This window comes from Dermacentor variabilis, chromosome 8 (assembly GCF_050947875.1).
Source record: "Dermacentor variabilis isolate Ectoservices chromosome 8, ASM5094787v1, whole genome shotgun sequence".
Classification (NCBI taxonomy): Eukaryota; Metazoa; Arthropoda; class Arachnida; order Ixodida; family Ixodidae; genus Dermacentor; species Dermacentor variabilis.
The window spans coordinates 95,013,100-95,032,345 of NC_134575.1; the positions used below are offsets into that span (position 1 = coordinate 95,013,100).

Here is a 19,246-nt window from a genome sequence, read left to right on the forward strand (position 1 = left end):
TTTGCACCGCCGCGTCATACTTTGACCTCCAGTGATACCGAACTACAGTTTGAATCGCGAGCTGTGTGAGTAGGATAACTTTGCGATTTGGAATGAATGAAGCACATGCTGCCTAACAACATGTCCTCGTCGTTAGTCTAACGTGTGCGTGCATGTTGTGACCGAGTGCCGACACTCGCGCACTTAAATCAGTATTTGCTAAATTTTAATGCGCATTTTCTCTTCCTGAGAAATTCACGGAATATTAACACCCGCTTTGGATTATACTACACAGCTAAAACCACAATATTAAAAATATGTCACCGCTGCCATTAAAAGTGCCTGTGGTGGAATCGAATTCACACGTTTCTGCGGCGGTGCATCCTCGAACACTGTTCAATTTGCCGTGCTGTAGATTTCGTCGTCTTCTCATCTATGATTCGCTCAACGGGCGGCTGCCCTTATCTCTGGTTGGCTCAAAAAAGCCAACGCGGCTGATACGATTGCATATAGCTCACTGAATGTGAACCATGTTGGCCCGCGAAGCGCAGCCACCGAAGAAACATGCCAAGCACGCCTAGTCTTAACGAACTCACGTGTTTTTATTCTCTTGAACGCGACTACCACGGCCTCTTATATCCTGCCCGCTAGGCATGGCGCTGCAGCAACAGAAAAAAGCAGCGTTGCTTGGGGGCGCTGGATTTCACGAACTTTAACATTGTATCACTCCTCTCTTCTTACTATATATGCTACTGGGAGTACTTGATGACTGGTTTTCGAGTTCTTGTGCTACGTCGCAACATTGGAGTGCAAGGTGCAGCCATGACAGGGTTGTCCACGGCACAGTTACTTCCAGATACACTTCCAGGCGATTGTTCCTCACGTAGCAAGTCAGGTGCTGCTAGGAGATGTATGGCTGGCTATTTCTCATGAAGCACATCCGGGACAGCTGGTGAATGAATGGGCGGCTGCTCCAGTTGAGGAAAAGCTTCTGCGCCAGCAGGACGAAATGGCGCTGTGTGCGCAAGGCGCAAGTGGTCATTGTGTCGGCTCCATGTCGAACCGTCTAGACAAAGACATGGGCAGACGGTGAATTGATATCTAAAACACTGGCAGGTACCTATGGCGCACCTGTGCGGAAATGTCTAACATGCACTTTATCTCTTGGTTGGAGTAATGGAGCCTGCCGTGACCCTCTGTCACCATTCATGTTCTGTTTCAGTTGTTTTAACAGCACCGATGCTTGTAGGCTATGCAGTAGGACATCCAAAGGAATCTTGAACGCTCTCCCCATTAGGAGCTCACATGGTGGCCGACCAGTTACTTCATGTGGGCTTGTCCAATAAAGAAATAAGAACCTGGAAACCTGTGTTTTGAAGGTGTGAGAGCCCGACTTCCTAAGTTTGTTCTTTACGGTGTGTACCACTCGTTCTCCTGCACCATTCGAGGCGGAGTGATACGGTGGTACAAGCGTGCGGCGTATTCCGTTTCCAGTTAAGAACTCAAGGTACTGTGCACTGGTAAACGCAGGGCTATTGTCAGAAAATATTACGTCAGGGAGGCCGTGCTGAGCGAATGCAATTCTCAGGGCAGAAATGGTAGCTTCTGCAGATGCAGATGACACAGGGAAAGCTTCTATCCACTTCGAGAAAGCATCCACGATCACTAAGAACGTGTGTCCTAGAATTGCTTCCCCAAAATCAATCTGAAGCCGTGACCAGGGTCGGTGCGGAAACGGCCAAGGCAGTAGGCTGGACTGGCTGCGCATCCCGTTGTTGAGCCTGGCACGTAGCGCAGCTTTTCACACTGTTGGCAATGTCATTATGTATGTCTGGACACCAGATATGGCTCCTAGCAATCATTTTGCTTTTGTCAATAACAGGGTGACTGGCCCAAGTATTTGGGCCTGCAGTGATTTTGGAACCACGACTCTTGACTCCCATAGTAGGCAGCCTTAATGGAGACTGAGTTCTGAGCTTCTTGTATTGAAAGGTTTCCACTCTGGCCCAGCTGGGAGGGTCTCTCCTTTCAATACAGAATGCACAACGTGACCCAGAACTTGATCGTTCCTGGTGGCTCATGCCACCACAGCAGGTGAAAGAAGTCGTGGATAGGCTGCCTCCAACATAAAAATCTCGGCAGGGCCCGGTAGTGCGCTGCTGTCGTCAGGTAGCGGCAGTCTGCTAAGAGCATCAGCATGGCCAAGCTCTATTCCAGGCTTGTATACAAGTGCGTACTTGTATGCGGACAGCTTGAGAGCCCACGTGACTAATCTTGGTGATGCTTTCACACAGACAGGCTTGTTGGCGCCCAGCAGTCCGAGATATGGCTTGTGGTCAGTGTATGCATCAAGCGGTATGCCGCACAAGTACATGTGGAACCGATCTACACGAAACACGAGTGCCAGGGCCTCCCTGTCAAGTTGACTGTAATGTCGTTCAGCTTTTGACAAGTTCCGTGAGGCAAAATCAATGGGGTGTTCTCGGCCATCAGCATCTTTGTGGACTAGAACTGCACCTATGCCATAAGGTAATGCGTCACAGCTGAGACACAGGCCTGTCAGGGCGGAAATGTACAAGAAGTGGAGCTGAGGTCACCAGGTGCTTGCAGGCTGTGAATGCATCTTGCTGATCCTTTCCCCACTCCCATTTCTTTCCATCACAAAGAAGAGAGTGCAGGGGAGAAAGAAGTGCAGAAATATTAGGCAAAATACGCCAATAAAAATTGACAAGTCCCAAGAAACTCTGAAGTTCTTGGACGTCTTTTGGCACAGGGGCATAGAGAATGACAGCCACCTTGTCGATGCTCGGGGAAAGGCCTTCCTTGCTGATGATGTGCCCCAGATACTGCACTTGTGGCACAAACAAAATACACTTTTCGAGTTTAACTTTCAGGCCCGATTCTTGAAGCTTGCGAAGCACAGCACGAAGCTTGTTGAAATGCTCAGCATCATTAGCACCTGTGACAAGAATGTCGTCGAAATAGACGGCCACATGTGGTAGTCCTCTCAGAAAGTTCTCCATCTCACGTTGAAATATAGCAGGAGCTGACGACAATCCTAAAAGTAAGCGGGTGTACTGAAACAACTGCATGTTTGTCGAAATTGTGACGTACTTTCTGGAGGTCTCATGAAGAACTACTTGCTGATACGCGTCGCGCAAATACAGTTTGGTTAATTTCTCACCCCCTACAAGGACAGTCCACAGGTCCTCAATCTTGGAATTGGATATTTGTCCACTGTCGCTACTGGGTTGATGGTGACACTAAAATCTCCACAGATTCTGATGCGCCCATCTTTTTTTTACCACAGGAACAATAGGTGCAGCCCACCTTGATGTTTTCACTGGAATAAGGATGGCATCACTTCTTAAGCGTTGTGTTTCTTGTGTGACTCCATCTGTCAAGGCATACGACAGAAGTCGCGGCTTGAAAAATCAGGGTGGGGCAACTGAAGGAACATGTAATTACGCTTTAGCACCTTTGAACATAGCAAGACCTTCTTCGAACACCTCTGAGAAGTCTGGCACTAGGTGTTTGATGCCAGAAAGTGCATGTATATTTACTTCAACATTGGAGAGGCCGATTCTCAGCTCGCGCATCCAGTCGCGCCCTAGCAGAGTAGGTGAACTGTCCCCAGTCAGATAAATGGGTAGGTCCGCCTCCTTGCCATGAAACTTCACAAAGATATCAGCGTTGCCTTCAACTTTTTTCAATTCCCCGGAATAGCTTCGCAGAAACACTTGCGATGACTGCACATTAACCGAAAGCAGAAGCTGCAGAATTCGCGACTTGGCAATGACGGAGACGCTTGCCCCCGTGTCCCCTTCCATGCAGAGCGGCTTACGCAAACGTCAACGGTGACAGTGAAAGGCGGAGGCGGTTTGGTGCAGTGATTTGCCACATGCCGTTGACTCCTGAAGGCGGAGCTGTAGCGATATCTTCATGTTTTACAGTGTGCACGCGAAAGCGGTTGCTTGACGACTGCGAACTTCGTGCAGTGGACGAACGCTGCTTGTGAGGACTGCTGCTTCGGGCTTCGCTGTGCTTTCATTTCGTGTTGAAAACTGTCGCCAGACGACAGCGCTTGTTGCAGTAACTGCAGACGGTCTTTACATGCTTGCATTCCACTGCAACGTGCCCACCCACGCAGCGATAGCAGGTGACGGTCAGGGAGCGTGACGTGACGCGGTGGGTCGAAAAAGTACCTTTAGGGTTAACTTGTGCAATCTCGCACGGCATCCTGGAATGTGAGGTCCGCTTTTTCCAGCAATTTTGTTTGAATGTCTGCGTTGTTCCCATCACACACAATACGCTCGCGTTTCGTGTTTTCTAGTTCGTCACGGAAGTTGCAATTCTCAGAGAGGCTCTTCGGCGCTGCAATGAACCCGCTGATATATTCGCCTTCCGCGCGAATTCGGGAGTTGAAACGGAAACGCTGCACTACTGTGGACCGCTTCGGGCAATAGTAGTTTCCAAGAACCAAAAGAATCTGTTCGAAGGTTTTGTCACACGGCTTGTCAGGTTTTAACAAATTACGAAGTAACGCATACGTCTTCTGCCCGCAACAACTGACAAATAAGGACGTTTGCTTGTCTTCGGCGATATTGTTCGCCACGAGAAAAGCTTCGAGTCGGCCCACATAGCAGGGCCAGTCGTTTCCTCCACCTCGGATGGCTCGAGACTGCCGAAATTTGGCTTGTTGAAGGGGTTGACACGCCGTGCGGGAACGCAAACTAACTTGGAACTTTTCACCTTGTCGCCAGCTGATACGATTGCGTATGGCTCAGCGAATGTGAACCATGTTGGCCCGCGAAGCGCAGCCACCGAAGAAACATGCCACATGCCAAGCACGCCTAGTCTTACGGAAATCATGTGTTTTTTCATTCTCTTGAACGCGACTAGCGCGGCCACTTATATCCTGCCCGCTAGGCATGGCGCAGAGGCAACACAGAAACGCAGCGCTGCTTGGGGGTGTTGCATTTCAGTTACATTAACATTGCATCAAGGGCGAATTCTACAAAAAAAAAAACGAAATTTTATGGCTATCAGAATGGCAGCCCGAAGGTAGGAAGAGAGCTTCCGTCTCGCGCTTTCGCAAAAGGTCCCAAAATAAAAATGTGGGGACTTCTTCCTGGAGAATCTTGCCTCTCTTGCTTCTAAAAATGCGTCTTGGGGTAAATACCAAGTAGGACTACGCGCTTTGCTTCGTCGGCCGCCTAAACTTTTGTCCGAACGGGAACATGGCAACCGATATGAACTGTGTAATGGCTAAACATCAGATTTTGTCCTTACGGATTGGTCCACTGTCTCTGGGGTGCGCGCAAAAGAATGCGCTGCGTATTCGGCATTCAGCCAGGGGCACGGTCGTCGTTGACGGGAGTAGTACGTGCCCGTTGGGCATACCCTGCGTATGCGCCACCCAGCCATAAAAAGGACTTGGGTATGACGTACAATTGAATAGTTAACACTAAACAAATTCCCAGTAAGAACGTGCGACTAAAGGCTGATAAAGCAGCATCTACCCAATGGTGCTAAGTGGCACTAGTAAGGAGCAACACTGACTGGAGCTTTTGCGAGGCTGGGTCAGCCTGCAACTAGCAACACTGCAGCCTAGCCTCGCGTGAACGAAGCTTCAGAGCAAATCCTTCCGAGAATAACGAAAGCTGCAGCCTTAGCGGCAAAAGTCCTTGAAGTACTTACTGGTAGAGATTCCGATGGCGGCACTGTAGATTCCCACAGCTCCTAATGTTTGCTGTGGACGAACACATTTCTGAAGTGAGAAACCTCGACTCGCACTTGTGCACATTTGTATATGCATATGAAAATGTAATGTTTAACAAATAAAGTGCCACCGAGTCCAGGCCCGAAAGCAGCACCTATATTAATAAAAACTGAATGCTCCCAGAGCAGAATAAAGAAAAGGAAAGAAAAAAGGAACATCTCTGATTACGCCATTTTCTTTAACCATCAAAGCCTGGTGAAACAACTAACCTTACCTCATTATTGGTTTTCTATCAAAGTTTATTACTTGGCTGTTCTAGTAAACAACTTTTCGACCCACAGAAATGGAAACAATGGAAAAAAAGTGTACATTTCTAACTTGTCTTCCAGTACGGTGACACACCAGACACGATATACTGTTATAGCAGGAATGTTGTGAGGGGTGTGCACTGTTTAACTAGTTTTTCATAACATCAAGTGACATTCTGAATGCCTTTCTTTGCGTTTTACATAAGGCTTTCCTGCCTTGTTTGCATAATAGACATTGTGCATGGTATCCATGTTCAATTCGAGCCACATTGAGATATGCCGTACTTCCTCGTCTATGAGCTCACTTCATGCTATGTACTTATCTCGCGCGTTTTACTCTAGTCTGCATGCATGTACACCCACGTCCTTGTCTCTCTTCATATTGTTGCGGTCGACCTGCGTGGGCTGGAGATCTACGGGGAAGCGAGTCCCCAACAGAATGGCGCCGGGATGTCTACTACGGCGACTTGCTTTGAAGGGGCGACAATACGACAGTCCCCAACCGAACGGCGCCGGGATGTCTACGCGCAGTCGGTGGACCAAGTATTGTTAGTGGATTCGCCGTCACCATCACGGTTTGTTTGAAGCGGTGGAACTCCTGGAAGAAGGTATTTTGCGGCGCCGTCTCACGGGTCTTAGAAGTGGTCAGTCAATGGACAGACGCGGCGGCCACTGTCTGTGGAGTCAACTCTGGGACCAAGAGGCGCCGGATCAGGGCAAGACCCGTGTCTGCGAAAATCCTCTCACCTTCGTGTGGTCAGTGAAACCTGTGCGTAAGTGAGTGTGTACATCCTTCCTCTCGAAGGCGGGTCGGCTACGATGACTTTGGACGCTCCGAATTGGTCGATGGTTGAGCGGCTCTTTTCCCTCACCTAGGGATCTCGGGAGGACAGAGTGTTTATAAGCAGCCTTGGCGCGGCTGCTGATTGTGCATCCTTTTTCAGTCATGCTAGACTGATGAACTGTAACGTTATCATGTAGATACTGTAAATAAATCCCATATTCCTTGTTATATATTAGAACAAGTCTCTCCCTTCAACAACGTCCTCAGCGTGGATGAGTTGACGACGGCATGGGCCAGCTACCATCTAGTTCATGCCGGAACCCAACACTTGCAACTGGCAGACAGCGGTGAGACTTACTTTGCGACGTGGTACTGTGTCTACGGTGCGTGCTTGGTTCTTGCTTTGACTCTCAAGGCTTCATTTTGTGGTTCTTCAGTTTAGAACAGTAGGGAAGCTGGATTGTTGATTCTTAGCTAGCTTGTGTTTACCTTGGCATGTTTAGCGAGCAGGACCAAGGCAGAAAGCAGCAATCAAGGAGTTAAGGACACCACTGAGAGACGAATAGTTGATTATTGGTGAGAAACTGGGCCTGGAGGTACGCAAGGAAATGCTAAAATCGGAATTATCGCAGCTGGTTTCCGAACAGGCCAGTGACAAGGACTTTGAAATTTGGTTGGAACTTCTTAGGAAAAGAGACAAACGTGACACAGAGAGAGAGAAGAATGGGACAGAGAAAACGGGACAGAGAGAGAGAGGAATGCGAGAAAGATCGCTAGTTAAGAAAAATGCAATTTGAACTTGAAAGCAAGCGTTTGGAGTTGTCTCAAGGAAGTGAAGGGGCTCTGGGACGATCAAGTGAAGCAGAATCATACCGCACGGATAGGCTGTTAAAGCCATTTGAGGTCCGGAACGACATAGCCGTGTTCCTAGGAAATTTTGAAAGGACTTGGGAGAAGATGAACTTCGGTCCGAGTGCATGACCACAGCGGTTGCTGTCTATGCTGCCTTGTGAGGCTGCGGAAGTAATCGCCAGACTAAGTCCGCAAGATGCATATGATTATGCGAAGGTTAAGGCTAGTCTTTTGAAAAAGTACCACTTTTCATCCGAAGCTTTACGGCAAAGGTTTAGAAGCACGGGCGTTAAGGATAGCGAGGGATATCCGGAGTTTGCATATGTCTTAAAGTCGAACCTAGTCGAGTGGCTGAAAAGCGCGGAAGCGTACGTGAGCAAGACATGATTATTGACTGCATGTGTCTAGAGCCATTTTACAGAAGCATCCCACAATCTGTGAAGCTGTGGGCGCAAGACAGAGGAAATGTAAATACTGTGGAAAGGGCGGCTGAATTAGCCGAGGAGTACGCAACGCGTAGAAAGCTTAACGCCGAGGACGGAAATTGGGACGGTCGAAATGAACCGCGGAAACCATTTCCGTTCAAAAAAGGTTCGCAGACTAGACGACCGGGGCCTGTAGACTTGGAGGAAAAGCTTAAGAATATAGCGAGGAGAAGCGAAGCGGGGCAACCGCACAAGAAGAGCAGAAAAAAAATTGAATCTTTAAGACCAATCCGCTGCTATAAGTGCCACAGACTAGTACATACCGCTGTAAACTGCGCGAAGCCTCGCGCAGTTTTCTCCTACGTGGATGAGAAAGACGAGAATATGGAACTTTTAAGCCCATATCTTCACAACCTAGCAATTAATGTCAAACTATACCGGGTGCTGCGAGACAGTGCCGCCACTATGGACATTGTCCATCCGTCTTACGTGAAGGTAGATGACTTCACGGGAGAAGTAGCATGGCTCAAACAGGTTGTAGAAGAACACAGCGGGTGCCTGCTCATGGCCAAAGTCAAAATCAGTGGACCGTTTGGGGAGCTCGTGACCGAGGCTGCAGCTTCCAAATTTTTGTCGCTGCAGTATTCTTACATTTTTTCGAATCGGTTGAATCAGTTACTGCGTGACAAAGGGCTTAAACTGGGAGAGCGCGTAGTACAGGCGTTGACGCGAGGCCAAGCTCGAAAACTCGCGTCGCTTTCGGCTGAAAATGCAAAATCTGCTCGAGCGGAAGTAGTAAAAGAGGTGACTTCAGTAACCGAATCCGAGCTAGGCTCGAGGGACGAAAGAACGGCTGAGGAAAGCCTGCCAGATTACCAGCTCAATGAGAGCGTAACACTAGGGTGTCAAAGTTCACTCCTGCAGGAAGAGCCTGCTGACGCACTCGCAAGCGAGACAGGGTTGTTACTATCACCGGCCTCAAAGAACTTTCATCAGCTCTTATGTGTGGACAGAGTCACTAGCAGCCCAGCAAAAGAATCATGACAGCTTAGCTAAATTGCATCACACAGCTACAGAAGGCATTGCAAGGCGCAACGTGATGATACTAGAGAGAGGAGGATTGTTGTATCGGCACTACAGAGACCGAAAGGGAAGGATTCTAGATCAGTTAGTCGTACTTACTAAGTACAGGTAGGACCTTTTGAGTCTCTGTCATGGAAATCTGTGGCCTGGCCACCAAGGCATAAACAAATCAAATGAAAGATTGCTTATGGAATACTACTGGCCTGGTTATTTCAAAGTCGTAGAAAATTTTGTAAGATCTTGCTACGCCTGCCAGCGCTCGGGTAAACCAGGAAAAACATTGAAAGCTGCCCTTAATATCAGAACCTTTCAGACGACATGTTATAGACACGGTAGGGCTCTACCAAAGACAAAGTCGGGTTACAGGTACTTGTTTATCATGCTGTGTCCGCCTACAATGTTTCCAGAAGCAATCCCTCTGAAAGAGCTCAGCTCCACCGAAGTAGTAGATGCGCTTTTCACAGTATTCGCAAGAGGTGGGTTTCCAGCCGAAATTCAGGCGGATCAAGGGTCAGTATTCACCAGCGCACTGACTTCCACATGCTTACAAAACTGCGGGGTAAAGTTGATACACAGTTGCGTCTATCACCCTCCGGCAAATAGTGCAGAGAGGTGGCACTCAATGCTTAAACGAGTTCTTTTTTCGGGCGCTCTCTTACGAGCACAAGGAGGACAGGGAAAATTGTCTTCCGGCCACTTTGCTTGCTTTGCGAACGGTTCCTCATAAGGCTACAGGGTTCTCGCCAGCAGAACTAGTGTATGGAAGGACACTCCGTTCTCCGCTGAGAATGTTAATAGAGATGTGGGAGGAAAGAGGAAAGAGTCCAACAGTGGTACAATACGTGCTAAATCTGCTAGTACGGCTAAGTGCAACCCAATAACTAGTCGAAAAGAACATGGGAGTAGCTCAAAAGAACGCCAAGTTCTATTCCGACAAGAATACGAGGCTTCGTACGTTTGACGCCGGAGACCGGGTAATGATCTTCAAACCTTAAAGAAAGAACAAGCTTGTAGTTCACTTGCACGGACCCGTTAAAGTGTTGCACAAGCTTTCCGATACTAACTATGCCCTGAAAGTGCCCGGTCGCCGAAAACAGGTGAGGATATACCACTGCAATTTGATGAAGCCGTTCGCAGAGGTGAGCGGAGTCGTTAACTTTACCATCAAGGAGCATGACGACACTAGTACCGAGTTTAATGAGTTAAGGCGACCTCCAACTCTGAAATCAACTTAAAAGTAGCAAAACATTCGTTAAGCTCGCACTCTCTTAAACCCGAGCAGCTAGGTGAGATAAAAGCGATGTTAGGGGAATATCTCGACAGATTCAGCGATCCGCCAGGAAGAACCGAACTAATAACGCAGGAAATAGAGCTGAAATTAACCGAACCCGTAAGATCAAAGCCTTACAGGGTGTCTCCACGACTGAGAGAAATTATGGCGGCAGAGATACATCGCATGGTAGAGTTGGAAGTTATTGAGCCAGCTGAGAGTGACTACACGTCATGGCCAATACTTGTAGAAACGCCTAATAAGGACCCTCGTCCGTGTGTTGATTACAGGAACTTAAATGCCATCCCAAGGGATCAGCTGCACCCGATACCCAACATTGAGGAACGAATTCAAAGAGTTAGCGCGACTAAATACATTTCATCCAAAGGTCTCGTGCACGGATACTGGCGAGTTCCCCATTCAAAATGTGCCAGCCGCTATGCCGCATTCATCCCACCTGTAGGCACTTTTCGCCATTTCACCCTCAGCTTCGGGCTGAAGAACGCACCGTTTAGCTTCTCTAAGTGAATGGATACTGTCGTAAATAACTTCCAGGAGTTCGCCTTGCCATATCTTGATGATTTAGCGATTTTTTCGGACAGCTTGGAACAGCACGTATCGAACCTCAAACAGGAGTTCTCACGGTTGAGGGAAGCAGGCTTAACGATCAAGGCGGAAAAGTGTAGATTTGGCTGCTCGACGGTTACTTATCTGGGCCAAGTTGTCGTCCAGGGCACGAGACGGCCGGCCGAGTTGAAAATAGCTACGATTGAAGATATTTCACAGCCGCGCACAATAGCAGACATTCGTTCATTTTTGAGACTTGAGCGTTACTATTAACGGTACATTCCGAATTACTCGCAAATAGCAAGTCCTTTTACGGACGCCCTCGGAAAGGGAGCACCGAGTAAAGTGCACTGGGATAAGGACAAAGACAACGCTTTCCAAGGTTTGAAAACGCTATTGGTTTCTCGTCCTGTTCTTCGCGCGGCAGACTACACAAAGGAATTCATAGTTCAGTGTGACGCAAGCAACAGGGGTATGGGCGTGGTACTTAGTCAGGTCGGCGACGATAATGAGGAACATTCTATCCTCTATGCCAGCCGTAAAGTAACTGTAAAAGAGTAAGCCTACAGCGCTTCAGAGAAGGAATGTGCTTGTTTAGTTTTGGCAGCCCAGAAGTTGTCGTTTTACTTGTACGGAGCGAGGTTCATCTTCAAGACCGACCACTGTCCTCTGACGTGGCTCAATAAAAGGTCGCACAAAAATTACCGCTTGCTCCGATGGAGCCTCACTCTCCAAGAGTACAGCCTCTCCGTTAGATATAAGGGAAAGTTGCATAGCAATGCTGATGGTTTGAGCAGGCTAATTTGAATTCTGTGTTTAGTGATCGCGGCCTAAGTTTTGGGGTTGGTATTGTGAATTTTGTTAAGCCAAGAAGACCTCCTCTCAATTAGCAGGACACTCTCCATGATTTCTCAATTTGTCAGCGTGAAATTTGTTTAAAAATTGCCGTAGCGAAATGTTGCGTTTGTTATTCATCCACTTACGTTTTTTTTTTGAAGCCTAGTGGGTCTAAAGTGGGTTCCAGGATACGTCATCTCGGCGCAGAGCAGTTTTGTGGGGTTCGTTTTGCAGCTGCCTGTCCTTGTTGGATGTTTTGGGGTGGTGTCATCATTTCACAGCTAGTCGCTACAAGCCAAGGCACACCCCCCCTTGCTACCAGCCATTCTCTTCCTGCCTAGCTGTTATCAGCACTCGCCAGTCGAGATTTTCCGGGCAATGGAGGAGCTTTCCGTTCGACCTGCGGGGGCTGGCGATCTTCGGGGAAGCGACAGTCCATAACGGAACGACGCCGAGATGTCTACACGCAGTCGATGGATCAAGTATTGTTAGGGGATTTGCCGTCACCGTCACGGTTTGTTTGAAGCGGTGGAACTCCTGGTAAAAGGTGTTTTGTGGCGCCGTCTCAGTCAATGGACAGACGCGGTGGCCACTGTCTGCGGGTTCAACTCTGGGACCAAGACGCGCTTGCTCAGGGCAAAACCCGTGTCTGCGAAAACCCTCTAACCTTGGTGTGGTGAGTGTGTAAACCATCCCCCTCAAAGGCTGCTCGGATACAATGACTTTGGATGCTCCGAATTGGTCGACGTTTGAACGGCCGTTTTCCTTCACCGAGGGATCTAGGGAGGACACAGTGTTTTAAGCAGCCGTGGCGTAGCTGCTGAGTGTGCATCCTCTTTCAGTCATGCTAGACTGATCAACTGCAACGTTCTCATGTAGTTACTGTAAATAAATCCCATATTCCTCGTTCTCGATGAGAACAAGTCCCTCCCTTCAACAACATCCTCAGCGTGGATGAGTTGGACGATGGCATGGGCCAGTTACCATCTATTTCATGCCCGACTCCAACCATTACAATACATAAAAAGTAATTGGTCTGACCACTATTTGGCGATAATTTCCTTTTTCTTTTCATGCATGCATGCCCAGGTCCTTCTCTCTTCATACATAAAAAGTAGTAGCTCTGACCACTATTTGGTGATTATTTCCTTCTTTCTGTTTTTCATACCGTAGAAAAAGCAGGAGCAAGCTACGAACACGGTCGGGGCAGTCTGTTTTACATACCTCTGATTCTCGTTAATAAAAGCAACTTCGTCGTGTCCACTCACACTTAACACGAAGTAGACGACGCAGGCGGTAATGCCAACTTTGTTGTCGAAGCGCAGGCGCAGGAACTGGAATAAAAGAAAACCGAGAGAATAATTGGAAACGATATGGAAAACAGGACCCTGAGGAAGCTTTACGCCTACTGTTATACGAAATGGACGAAATTAAAATAAAATTAAAATGCGTTGTTGAATGTAACACGAGACTTCAGTCGTGAAAAATTTGCAGGCACACATATTTTTCACTCTGCTTTACAGAGTACTGTTTAGTGTTACCTAATAGATGGCCTGTCTTATTAAATTGTTTACCCTTATATACCTGCGTACCAGACGTTTTAATGTGATTCGAACTGAATGGCATTAGCATCGAATGAGATTATTAGGTTGCCACAGAGCAATATTTATTGCTATTAGAATCGGATGACTTCCGCAACTGAATTAATTCGAGAAAATCATTCGGTTTCACATTCGAAGCGAATGTATACTCTCTACCCGAGAGACTAGGTAAAATGTGACATTGAGCGCTCGTAATCTGAGAAGCGTTCATTACAAAGGTATTTAATCTGCGTATTTTAAGGCATCTGTCATTTTAACTAGAGAAAAAGTGCAAGGCAGGCTGTCACAATATTATTTTTACTCCCCACCTCAGTGGCCATCTGGCCGCTGTCGCTTTACTAGTCACAAACTAAATAAGTGGTCACGTGCGTTCTCGTAGAATACAAGGTGCACAACAACTAACCGGTTAACCTGCTGCAACTGGGCGTCATCATGTCAAATTGTGTTCAATTTATCAGCTATAACTATTAATCTGGCTAAGCCTTGTCTTGGCTTATGGCGGATAGACAATCTAAAGTGGAAGTTTAAACGCGTGCTATTTCAGAGAAGCGCCGACACATATTTCTAATTCTCAGACATTGGCACATAATTTGCTCTCCTTTTCTTCCTAATTTTATTTTTAATGCTAGCCATTGATATCACGACCCAATGTGATTAATTTTTCTGTGTGGCACCACAACGGGTCGAAAAACATTCCTTGCACTGAATGTCATTCGAATAAAATGACACTAAAAAGCCCAGTAGGACAAGGCCGACCCACCGCAAAGGTGACGCAGGCGTTAAGCACTCCCCGTACGTCGGCCGATACCGAAGATAGTGCAATACCAACCCGACCCGCAGTGGAGGTCAAGTAGGCGTTAAGCACTCTCCATACGTGCGCCGATCGCGAAGATAGTGGAATGCAGTGGCGACCCGCGGCGGAGGTGAAGCACCCGTTAAGCACTCCCCATGCGTTGGTCGGTCTAGAAGTTAGTGCAATGCCAGGCCGACTCGCGGCAGAGGTGCAGCAGGCGTTAAGCAGTCCCCATACGTGGGCGGATCCCGAAGATAGTGCAATGCCGGGCCGACCCGCGGCAGAGGTGAAGCAGGTGTTAAGCACTCCCGATACGTGGGCCGATCCCGAATATAGTGCAATACCGGCCTGACCCGCAGCGTAGGTCAAGCAGGCGTAATGCTCTCCCCATACGTGGGCCGATCCAGAAGATAGTGCAATGCCGGGCCGACCCTTGGCAGAGGTGATGTAGGCGTTAAGCACTGCCGATATGTGGGCCGATCCCGAAGACAGTGAAATGCCGGGCCGACCTGCGGCGGAGGTCAATAGGCGTTAAGCACTCCCCATACGTCCGCCGATCGCGAAGATAGTGGAATGCCGGGGCGACCCGCGGCAGACGTGAAGCAGGCGTTAAGCACTCCCGATACGTGGGCCGATCCCGAAGACAGTGCAATGCTGGGCCGACCCGCGGCGGAGGTCAAGCAGGCGTTAACCTCTCCCCATACGTTTGCCCATCCAGCAGATAGTGCAATGCAATGCCGGGCCGACCCGCGGCAGAGGTGAAGCAGGCATTAAGCACTCCCCATACGTGGGCCGATCCCGAAGATAGTGCAATGCCGGGCCGACCCGCATCAGAGGTAAAGCAGGCGTTAAGCACTCCCGATACGTCGGCCGATCGTGAAGCCAGTGCAATGCTGGGCCGACCCGCGGCGGAGGTGAAGCAGGCGTTAACCTCTCCCCATACGTGTGCCGATCCAGCAGATAGTGCAATGCAATGCCGGGCCGACCCGCGGCAGAGGTGAAGCAGGCATTAAGCACTCCCCATACGTGGGCCGATCCCGAAGATAGTGCAATTCCGGGCCGACCCGCATCAGAGGTAAAGTAGGCGTTAAGCACTCCCGATACGTCGGCCGATCGTGAAGACAGTGCAATGCCGGGCCGACCTGCGGCGGAGGTCAAGCAGGCGTTAAGCACTCCCCATACGTGGGCCGATCACGAAGATAGTGGAATGCCGGGGTGACCCGCGGCAGAGGTGAAGCAGGCATTTAGAACTCGCCGTACGTGGGCCGATCTCGAAGATAGTGCAATGCCGGTGCGACCCGCGGCGGAACTGCAGTTCGCCGTTATAGGGCCTACATACACAGCATCGCTGGTCATCCTTCTTCACAGAGTGGAAGGGCACTGAGATTTTTATTCCTAATGACCCACGCCAGGAAACCGAGTCTAACGCCCGCAACGCTCCCAGATCTAATCGGGAGCGCGCACATTGTTTTCGAACACCTTGTGTGGTATACCGTAGCGCTGAGGTATTTGTTGCATAATTAATTGTAAAGGCAGAAGTGCGCGATTAGGCGCGTGCGTTTAATTTCGTGAACTTGATTTGCGCCAAGATAGCCTGTCCAATTTTCCGCACCTGTCTACTGCACCATCAATATGCCTGCTGCTTTTAGCTGCACCAAAAAAAAAAAAACTACTTAACCGCAACAAATATTGCTGACATCATTTTATCATTCGATTGTTCAGGTTGTAACCTATAGATGTGGAGTAAGTTGGGAAGTGTGCGTAATTAACGTATCTATGTTAATTAGCTTTTTCAATAATTGATCTTAGGCGGCTAACGCCAGTGAGTAGTCTTTAGCCCATCTTCGAAATTATCTAGCCGAGCGAACAAATTTTTATTAAGGGTGCTTCTGTAAGAGCGATCTGAACAAATGTATTGCAATTAAACCCTCTCTGTAAGCGCAAGTGGCGCAGGAAAAGCACGTCTGTAACGTATGCACGCCCACACTTCTCCTTTTGTGGTGTTGCCATCATGGCTCTGTGAGCGTGTTGCTTACGGCCAGCCCGCTTTCCATTTTTATTTACGTTGTTTCTTCTGAAGGAAGGAAGTTTAAAGTTTTAATGTAAATATAGCTGTGAATGTGTGCCGCGAAAAGTTTGCTTGGTCGCAGAAGCGATAAATGACGCAATGGTGGCGCAGCTATAGTGCCTCGCTGGCGGAAAGAGAATGGGCTGCCGCCGAGGCAAGTAAGATAACGAAGTTGAAAAGCTGGGTAGCTACTCAAGGAGCCATGCCGATAGTGACGATGCCATCGTGAGGAAATCTTGGGTGGCGATATTGACAGCTTGGGAGCTTTTACAGTGGAGCTGTTAGAAGCTCGCTGGGTTTCTCTTGACGTGCGCAGCTTCGCCGAGCTGAGGGAGAGAGAGCTGAGAGAGAATGAAAGCAGAGTGGAGAAATAGCATCGCGCAGCACACCCTTACGTCAGCGGCCTGCAAGGTTCTGGAGTCTCTAGCACTGGCGCGCCTCCAGTGGATCTCACAAGCTCGAGACTTCTACATGGAACAGCAGACTGGGTTCCGTCATCACCGGTGCACTGCTGACTCCATCGCGGACGTTGTATCTTCCCTGGAGGATGCCAGAGGCTCTCGCGAAATGCACTCCTTCTGCTTTTTGATGTGGAAAGCGCTTTTGATGGCTTCCTTTACCCGGCCATTGAGCGCTCTCGACGATCTTGTGGTTACGGGATCTCTCTGGCGTTTCGTCCCTGCCTTTCTCACAGGGCGCTCCCTTTGCGCACAGGTGGGAAGACTTGAGCTGCCTACGGGTAGAATGTTCCGGAGTGCCTCACGGATCCGTGCTAAGCCCCTTCCTTTTCAACTTGGCGCTGGCTTCTCTTCCTTTTGCCATCCCACCAGACTTCCCACATCGCGTCTACATTTCCGTATACGCTGATGATGTAGCTCTGTGGACTCGTGCTCCCAATAGAAGCCTTCAAGCCGTTCGGTCCTGTTTGCAGCGAGCCCCGGACGAAGTAGTTGCCTACTTACAGACAGTGTGCCCCTCCGTATCGTCCTCAAAGACGGAGGCCCTTCTTGTCCACCCTGGCGTGGCCGTATGCCGACGAACAGTCCCGATGGTGCAGAGTGGCAACCGGATACCATGGAAGCGGGTTACCTACGTGGGCCTACAGATTCGTCACCGGCTGTCGTGGGCACGACCTGCCAAGGCGCTCATCGCTAAAGTGCAGAAGGACTAAAGGCCGTTGGCAGTCTGTTGCTGCGCGGCAGTGGGTGCACACCACAATGGGGTATCCGTCTATACGCTGCCGCGGCTACCTCAAGGCTTCTTTATTCACTCCCTCTCGTGGCCCCCTTGCAGGCTCGTGTGCACCGCCTGGAGCTCCAGCACCGAAAGGCCATCCGGATGCTGCTTCGCTTGCAGGGGAGCTTGCAAATAGCAGCGTCTTGGCCGAGGCACGGATTTGGCCGCTGTGCCTGCTGCTCCTGCAGCGTGGCCTGCATCACGTTGACATCCTACATGGCGCACCAGGAGGCGAGCCTCTGCTTTCAAGGTTGCGGAGCCGACTTCACTCACGCATGGCAGCTTGTGTCAGCTATACGAGTATGTTGTAGGCCTTCCTACTCCGCTAGCCATCCCACCACCTCCTCCGCGCCATCAGCCATTGGAGGTGTCTACTACGCTCGAGGGTCACGCGGAAAGGTGATCCCCGGCATGTGTATTGTACCAGGCGTCGGCGTTGTTGTTGAAGGACCGGCTGAACGGACATCTCCACACCTACACGGACGGGTCGGTTCATGCAGACTCCTGATGTGCCGCTTCCCCCTGCGTGACCCTTACCCTTCAGCGCCCGGGAGTGTGCCGGCTGCCTTTCGCGGCAAGCTCCACCGCTGCTGAGGTGGCTCGCCTCCACCTGGCTGCGGACATGCTGGGGAAGGACTCCCCCCCCTCCCCGGATTCTCTTGCCGTGATTCTCTGCGACTCGCGAGCGGCTCTCCTTGCTCTTCATCGACGGGAGATCGCCGGCCTTGGCGTTGCCCTGCTGACAGAAAAGTTTCGTGCCCTTGTTTCGGGTGGCTTGATGCTATCGCTGCAGCTGCTCCCCTGTCACGTTGGCGTCCAGCGCGACAAGGAGGCTGACGCCCTGGCAAAGGCAGCGTACGATGCCACTGTACCACTCAGCATGGCTGTAACCGTCTTCGACTAGGCAAGGCACACGTTGCAGCGACACCTGACGGTGCTCCGCCGGGATCGGCGAGCCGCCAGCGATCGCCCTCCCTGTCCACTTCCTGAACGCGGCCTCACAAGGCAGGAGCGGTCTCTCGTACTGTGGTTCCAGATCGGCTGCTCGTGGACGGCATCCCGGGGGTACAGCAAAGGCCTAGCTTTATCCCCCGCATGTTCAGCGTGCGGCGAGGACGAAACAATCAACCATCTACTTCGTTCCTGTCCCACCTTCTCCAAAGAGAGAGCTTCTTTCCACGTCTCATTCCGACGCCTCAGACTCTCAGCGGCATCCCAGCTGCTGTTTCCCGGCCAGCACCACGGCTCCATCTTCAGGCACCTTCTTACGTTCTTGGAGGACACAGGGCTGTCGTGTAAATTGTGGATGCGCCACAATGCTACCGCTGACAGCGGTGCCTAACGGTACCGTGCTCTGCAATCACTTCGACCGTCTCTCTCTTCTCTTTTTTTATTTCTTATTTATGTCCCCATCCCCTTCCCCAAGGCGCTGAGTCGTGTTTCTTAAAGGGCTGCAGAAGGTAGCGTCTCTTTCTCTTCACTATAGTGTACTGGAATAATGTCTAGGACATTATTGTAGTACACTATACTCTTCACAATCAGAATCTCTCTCTCGCTCAGCATAGCGACGTGGCGAGGGTGGGTGGAGCCTAGCGGGGGAGAAGGAGTGACGCGCACGCGAGCGAGGAACGCCGCCTGGAAGCGTGCCCTCGCCTGTGGCGCGTGAGGCTGGAGGGTCAGGCGAGGGAGGAGACGCGTTCACAGTGACTGCTAGGGTGCCT

At 50.0% G+C, this 19,246-nt stretch overlaps 1 protein-coding gene across 1 annotated transcript in view; it reads right to left on the reverse strand.

Moving 5' to 3' along the window:
* Window positions 1-19,246, reverse strand: part of LOC142591490 (sodium-coupled monocarboxylate transporter 1-like) — an 83,256-nt gene that overhangs the window by 52,239 nt on the left and 11,771 nt on the right. Inside the window, exons 3-4 of the mRNA XM_075703819.1 lie at window positions 13,096-13,161; window positions 5,680-5,731 (exon numbers count right to left, since the gene is read on the reverse strand). Of these exons, the coding sequence (XP_075559934.1) occupies window positions 5,680-5,731; window positions 13,096-13,161 (118 nt within the window). The remainder of the gene's footprint in view (window positions 1-5,679; window positions 5,732-13,095; window positions 13,162-19,246) is intronic.